We start from the raw sequence: 6,756 nt of genomic DNA, 5'->3' as shown, positions 1-6,756 counted from the left end.
GTGGTCCTTTTCTCTGGACACTGCGAACCTGCCCAGTCCCCCTACTCCATCCACAAGCAAGGGGTGGGTTTGCCCTGGAATTGCCTCTCTAGACTCCAGTACCAGCGCTGGAGAGGTTAACCTTGTCCCCCACTACCCTCTTCTCCACCAACCCTGCTTACACTCTGCTTACAGCTGCTGTGGAAAGCTGGTGCACACACTCCTGGTGAAGCCATCTGCAGGACAGGCCTGAGTCTATGGCCGACAGGGCTCCCAGGTCAGACTCTGGTGCATGGATCGCTGGATCATGGCAGCTGTCGTGGGCTATGGATTGATGGAACCTTGGCTCCAGGGTTGCAGTATGTTCCCCCCAAGCTCTAGTCCCCCACCTCCAGCGGCTGCACCCCACAGTGCCTCGGGCTAAAGTCCAGGTCGGAGATCCCAGACCCTAAGGACCGCCTCACCCCAGCAAGCCAAGTGGCCTTTACAAACCAGAGTAAACATTTTATTTACAAGTTTGTGGTATCCTAAGTGCATCACGTCTTTGCACCGTGACCCCTAGTGCGGGGAAAACTGTTTAGTCCAACACCTCGCAGTGTGAGCTGCTTGTATCCGGGCAGGAGTGTTCGTCTGGCGCTGGGAGCTTGGCGGTGGCGGTTGGGGGTGGGCGGGGGGCACTCTGACTCCCCTCGGCTCTGTGCCGGGTGGGCTGCACCGGACCAGGGCGGCGATGCGCGAAATTCCGCCGCTGCGTCTGGAACCCCGGGGCCCCGCCGCCACTGGAGAGTAGGCACAGAATCCAGCCCACACTGGAAGGCTGGGGGTCTGCACGCAGGGCTCCTCCAATCTCGTCCAGTCTAGAGGCCGCCGAGGGGCGCTGGGACGGGCTCGGGGCTTTTGGGGGCGCTGCTGAGGGCGGGCTGGGGTGCGGGGAGCAGCTCTGAGGCGCCGCCGCTGCTGTGACTGCCGGAGCTCCCGGCGCTGGTGGTGCTGCCGCTACTCAGGCCGCCGAAGTTGAAGCCGCCGCCGCCGCCGCCGCCGCCGCCGCCGCCACTGCCTCCACTGCCTCCGCTGCTGGCGGCCAGGAGGGCGCCGGCCGCTGAGGCCTTGATGACCGTCGTTTGGTGCAGAGACCGCTCGGCCCCTTCAGTCCGCTCCGTGTCGCTGGGGGCCATGTCCAGTGACTCGGGGTCGCTGCTCTCGCTCTCCGCCTCGCCCTCGGAGCGGCTAGGGCTCTGCTCCTCCGGCTCGCCGTCAGCGGCCGGGGCTCCGCCAGACGGCTTCTCACCCGCCTCCTTGTCTTTGTCCTTCTGGGCCTGAGCCTCCTTGGAGTGCCGCCACTTCATCCGCCGGTTCTGGAACCACACTTTCACCTGCGCCGCACCGCGCCGCACCGGGAGACAAAAAGGGACATGGAGATGAGAGGCAGGCTCGCTCCAATCCGACTCTCGCGCATCCCAGACCCTCTCCCAAAGGCGGGAAAGCATCACTGATAGTCCCCAGCACCCCTACCACAGGCCAGGTACTGGGTTAGGAGCAGGGACCCAGAGGCAGCCGAGGGAAACCACGGGGACCACCAGGGATCTTGGCTTAGGGAAGCCGCTGGGACTGTTTCTCAAAATGTGGCCCCCCGACCTGTAGCCTGAAGTCACCCGGATGCTTGTTAGAAAAGCAAGTCCTTGCACCTTGCCCTCAAACTAGGGGCATCAATACTCTAAGTCGATGCTTCTTAACCCCCTGTGAGCCAGGACCACCCCCTGCCACGAATCTGATTAATCTATGGACCCCTGGCCCAGAAAAATGCACATATACCCAAGATTTTGCACACAATTTCAAGGGTTTGGTGGCCCACTGTTAAGAATCCTTGCTAAGTCGGCCGATCCTTTACCGCCATTACAGAAGGCAAGTCAGTACAAAAGTATTTCTTTTTAAGGAGGAACCCTGAGAAACAAGGGGAAGGGGATTCAAAGAGTTAATCCTAGTGGCATGGGAGCACCAATGGACCTTCAGTAAAAGAGCATTTTCTTGGTGTGTGTGTACTCAGAGACTGATAAGGACCCTGCCCCTGCCTGAGATAAACTAATCCTTCTGAGGGCTCAGAAAACCCTGGCATTAAACCTGTGCAAAGTGGAGGAAGGGGGTAGGGATGGTTCGGAGAATCTATATAAATATATAATCCCCTGGGGGACCCAATACTTTCACACAAGTCCCAGCTTCCCTTTTAAAAATAACATCCACAGCTGGTGGAAAACGGCTGGGCTCCTCCAGTGTGTGTGCTGGGGAAGGGAGTTGTGTAATGAAGGACAGAAGGAGGGGGTGGGCTAAGGGAGCTGTGAAAAAATGCCTTTGGCTTCTGCCCTGTTCAGAATATTCAGCACCCAGGAAGCAAGGGCTACTGCTGTGAGGTAAGGAAGAACTGTGACTCTTTATTTTCAAAACTTAAAAAATAAAAATCCAAGTCTTGAACTTGAGAAAAGGAAAAAATTGAATTCAGGCACAATAGATTTGCTATTTGAAAATTTTTCTTAAAAAACAAACCAGACAAACAAAAAAACTCACGTAGGCAGAACCTGGTGGAATGCTCTTGGGTGCTCTAAGAAAATCTTTTTTCTCTTTCTCTTCCTCACTGGCCCCCTCCCATCAGGCCATTAGAAAATGGGACTGACTGTGGCCGCCGCTCCAAGTGGACTTCTCACCCTACTGGGGCTAAGTAATTCCGTTTGAAATGATGTTTTCACTTCCTCACAACTGGGGATTTCACAATCCAGCAGTAGCAGAAGGAGGAGGGAGGGAGGATAAGAGGAGGGGAAAAAACAACAACAACAATCTCTTGACGTTGGATTTTTATCTCTTCTGCAACTGCCCCCTACAGCCAACTGCGCCACACTGGAGTACATAGTTATTATCTCCGGAGGCCTATTTGCTTTCTCAGCAACAGGCTTTCCCTTGTTGGCCAAAGTAAGCATGCGGCAGCTTGTGACATATATCTTTAGGGTGGGCTATTCTTTCTGCCCTTTTCCCCCTACCCTCTTCCTCTCTCCCTCTCAAGTTGAGAAGTCCACGAAGCCTCGTGAAATTCAAGATTTAGTGTTTCCACCGCAAAAGGAGAGTCAGGCCGGGCGGAGGGGTCTCGGGGCTAGGCCGCGAGCTGCTGCCCCACCGAAGGGCTGTGCGGCGGGGCCGGAGCGGGCTTACCTGCGCATCCGTGAGACCCAGCATCGCGGCCAGCTGCTTTCGGTCCGGCTTGGTCACGTACTTCTGAATCTCAAACCTTTTCTCCAGACCTTTTCTCTGCAGGTTAGAGAAGACTGCCCGAGACCACGAGCGCTTTCTCTTGTACGTCTGAGGCATGGTGTCCTTCGTGAGCACGGCGTAGGGACCTGCCAGCAGAGGGGAGCCGGAACAGGAGAGAGACAGAAGGGCCCAGTTAGCGCTCTGTCGCGGCCTGCGCGCCTGGGGCTCACACGATGCTTAAAATTGTTTTGCCTCAACAGTTGGCTCTGAAAGCCCTTTCACGCAGGCACGGAATGGCCTCTCTAAAGAGGAAACTTAGGGCGCATAAGACCATAGGCGGAAGGCCTAACGGGAGTGTGGAGTGGACAAGCCCGGGGCTTCGTCGGCTAATTCCAAAGGAAAGACAAAAACAGAATTCCTGACCATCAGTCATTCTCAGAGTGGGCGAAAATAACCCTTGGGCCTGAAGGATCCAAAGATGACAGCCTCCATTCTCTTCTCGTGTGTGTGTGTGTGTGTGTGTGTGTGTGTGTGTGTGCGTACTCGCATCCGTGCCCAGGTGCGCAAAAGTGTTTGAGGTCATTCCAAAATGTGTGTATGTTAACAAGCAACACCACTTGCTGCACTTTCAAACCACCCTCTAGGGAGAAATGACTAGGGAAAGCCCTTTCCCCATCACCCCACCTGCCCCCCACACACTTTCTTGACTCCCCAAGCTCCCCCATCCCCCAGGCTACAAAAGACTGAGCTAGCTTCCTGGGAAATCTGTCGCTTTCTCTCCGGACGCGGTAGCCTCCCTCGTCAACTCCGGGATTGCTAAACCGCGGCGTGCACGTGAAACTTCAGGAGGTGTGGGCGTCGACCTAAGCGTGAGGCGGGTGCTCCGGAGGGTTTCCGTACCTGGAAATGTGTCTTGAAACTGATGTTGAACTGAATTTCTCGGGTTCGAACTTAAGGGACTCAGGATGGCAGAGGCCTCATTAATGGGATCTAGAGACGCGAAGAACTGGCCGGCGGAGGGCTGCAGGCCGGAAAGATGCACCCCCGCGGGCCGCCCGCCGGTGAGCAGCGACGTGAGATCTGGGGGCAAGGGAAAAGAAGGGGTGTTATCCCTCCACAGACCCACACTCACACTCTCTGGAATTTGCTTCTCTCTGCCGCCCAACATGCCCTCCACTCCGCTTTCCTGGAGCGAAGTCGTGAGGGACCTCTGTCTCCAGCCCCCAAGACGCCTCTCTCCGTACACTGGCCAAAGGGCAGGGCACGAAATGTTCCTCTGTGTGCCCTGTAGGTCCACATCCATGCGTGTAACTAGGGAGGGCTTTTGGCAAAGAGGCCTAAACAAGACACCTTCAGGTGTCTTCCAAGAATTCCATAGAACTAAACCGTCCCCCCTCAAAGAAGCCCTCTGCTCTCTCCTCTTGGAAGTTCAGTCAGTATTGTTCATCTACAGTTCTTTGGTGGAATTGCACCAGAAATCAGACCAAAGGAAGCAAAACTGTTCCCCAAAAGGGCTTTTCCTCTCCAATAATGTAGTTCTCTCTCCAGATATGTGATTAAAGAGACACACATATGATAGTCCTTTGAGCAAATATTTACTCCAACAATTTTTATGAATATTGATTCTGTGACTGTGTTTTTAAAGCATCCCTGGGTTCTTCGTGGTTTTTATTTTTTATCTTTTTTCAAAAAACGTAGAGCAAGTGAGTTTCAAACCTAATGCTTCACAGTCTCCTTACAATTCATTTCCTTTTCCCTCATTCTACCAACTTGTTCTTAATCCTAAAAACACTCAAAGGCATCCCAAACGGCCCTAGGGATCCGCGAGTGCGTCAGTTTCCTGATCAGAGGCCTGCAGCCTCTCTCCCAAGACCTACCTCTCAGTGTGTTGCCTTCCTTCACTTTGGGGTCAAATTCTGCAGACAAAATGCGGTCAATTCCAAACTTGAGGTCCTTGCTGGAGGGGGCCGGGGCGGAGCCGCTATGGTGGGGGTTAGGGACCACCCGCGACCCAGAGGCCGGGGGCTGCAAGGCGCCAGCCCGGGGTGGAGGCGGAGGCTGTTGCTGCTGCGGTTGTTGCTGCTGCTGTTGTTGCTGTGGGTGATGGTGGTGGTAGGCGGCTGAGAGCGGGGACAGTCGCTGAGGGAAGCCAGCAGGGACTTCGGAGGGCGCCACCACCGGGGTGGGTCGAAGCGGGGATCTGGCGGCAGCTTGGAAAGAGGCGTGCGGGTGAGTCGATCCCAAGTGCGCGGTAAGGGCAGCAGCCGAGGCCCCCGCCAGACCCTCCGGGGTCGCCCCAGGCTCCCCAACACCCGCGTGCAGGATGTCCGCGATGCAGAAGGAGGGTTTCTTGACGGCGGCGGGGTCCAGAGGGAAGGAGCAGCCGCCAGGGCCGGCAGAGGAGCAATAGGCGGCCGACCACAGGCTGAAGTTGGACGCGTAGAAGGGAGCCAGCCCGGCGGCGAACATTCTGGCGGGGTGCGCCGAGAGGCCGCCGCGGCCTGGCTCGGCCGGGTAGATGGCTGGGTGCGCGGGGAGAGGAAGGCTACGTCCGGGAGAAGGCAGCAGCCCCTCCGGGGACGCTCCGCTTACTCGTCTCCGTCCGAACTGCAGACAGGCCAGGGAGCCCTAGCGCCACGGAGGGAGGAGGCGAGGGCCGGATCCCGGCCGGCCGGCCACAGCCTCGGCCCCTGGCCTCACTTTAAAGGCGGCGCGGCGCCCGCGCTCCCCGCGGGCTGGAAGGCGAACCAGGGGCGCTGGAGCGGCTAGGCGGGCGGGGGCCGCGACTGCACGAACGCCAGGGAAGCCGGGGAGACGGGAATCGGGCACCGAAAGAAACACCCAAACAGCTAAGCCTTAAGAGCTAAATTTAAAACAACAACAATAATAATCCGTTAGTTTGAAAAAAAAAAAAATAAGAGAGGGGGGGAAAAAAAACTCCTCTCTAAAAACTCCCAAAGTTTTGGCAGGAGCTTTCGAGTCAGACCCGGGGTAGGACCTCGATCCAAGCGCTCATTGGCCACGCTGGCAACCAATGGGGAGTGGGAAACGGAGGGGAACTGGGAAAGGGGGCGTGTCCCGTCCCCTCGGCCACGCCCCGGCCACGCCAAACTGTTTGCTGCTGCCGCGTGGGCTGAGCTGCGTTAGGCGCGCACTCTGCAAAGAGCAGGGGGCCGAACTGCTGCTCCAGGGAGTCCTAACCTCCCACTAACTTCTACGGCTCCGAATCAGCACCAGGCGCGGAGAGTTGGCCACAGCGCTCCTGGAGCGCTCTCTCAAGGAAACTGGTGCTCCTGCCTATTTTCGAGGGTACAAAGCCGGCCTCCTAGAACGCTGACGGAGCCCAAGTTTCCCCTCCTCTCTTTACTTCTCTCGGCCCGATTTTTCTCCAGTCGGCCTCTATCCCCGAGAGTAGGTGTCCTCTACCAAGCTCAGTCTTTCGTAGGTCCCGGCCCACACGCGGCCCTGCCCTGGGCTATCGCGCGCAGCCCTCCCCCGCCCCCCGCAAACGAGCACCTCGTCTGCTTCCCGGCCGCGGAGATC

General features: G+C 57.2%; 1 protein-coding gene across 1 annotated transcript; it reads right to left on the bottom strand.

Annotated features, from left to right (window-relative positions):
* Positions 1–462: 462 nt before the first annotated feature.
* HLX (H2.0 like homeobox) lies at positions 463–6,246 on the bottom strand. Its single transcript, XM_069545388.1, has 4 exons — positions 5,091–6,246; positions 4,114–4,293; positions 3,175–3,359; positions 463–1,352 (listed from the first exon to the last, which is right to left on the bottom strand). Exons 1-4 carry the CDS (start codon positions 5,680–5,682, stop codon positions 837–839), a joined length of 1,473 nt encoding a protein of 490 aa, XP_069401489.1. The 5' UTR covers positions 5,683–6,246; the 3' UTR covers positions 463–836.
* Between the last annotated feature and the right edge of the window lie 510 nt (positions 6,247–6,756).

The sequence above is a fragment of the Ovis canadensis genome, chromosome 12 (genome assembly GCF_042477335.2).
Source record: "Ovis canadensis isolate MfBH-ARS-UI-01 breed Bighorn chromosome 12, ARS-UI_OviCan_v2, whole genome shotgun sequence".
In the NCBI taxonomy this organism is placed as follows: domain Eukaryota; kingdom Metazoa; phylum Chordata; class Mammalia; order Artiodactyla; family Bovidae; genus Ovis; species Ovis canadensis.
The sequence above is the reverse complement of the archived record's forward strand: the minus strand, read 5'-3'. Positions and strand labels throughout refer to the sequence as shown.

What these genes read in the sequence shown, in the direction of transcription:
- HLX (XM_069545388.1), bottom strand. Translation starts at nt 5,682, where the DNA reads ATGTTCGCCGCCGGGCTGGCTCCCTTCTACGCGTCCAACTTCAGCCTG. An exon ending in GGAAGGCAACACACTGAGAG is followed by an intron (nt 4,294 to 5,090) that starts GTAGGTCTTGGG and finishes CCTTGCCCCCAG; the next exon opens with ATCTCACGTCGCTGCTCACC. An exon ending in TGGGTCTCACGGATGCGCAG is followed by an intron (nt 1,353 to 3,174) that starts GTAAGCCCGCTC and finishes GGTGCGGCGCAG; the next exon opens with GTGAAAGTGTGGTTCCAGAA.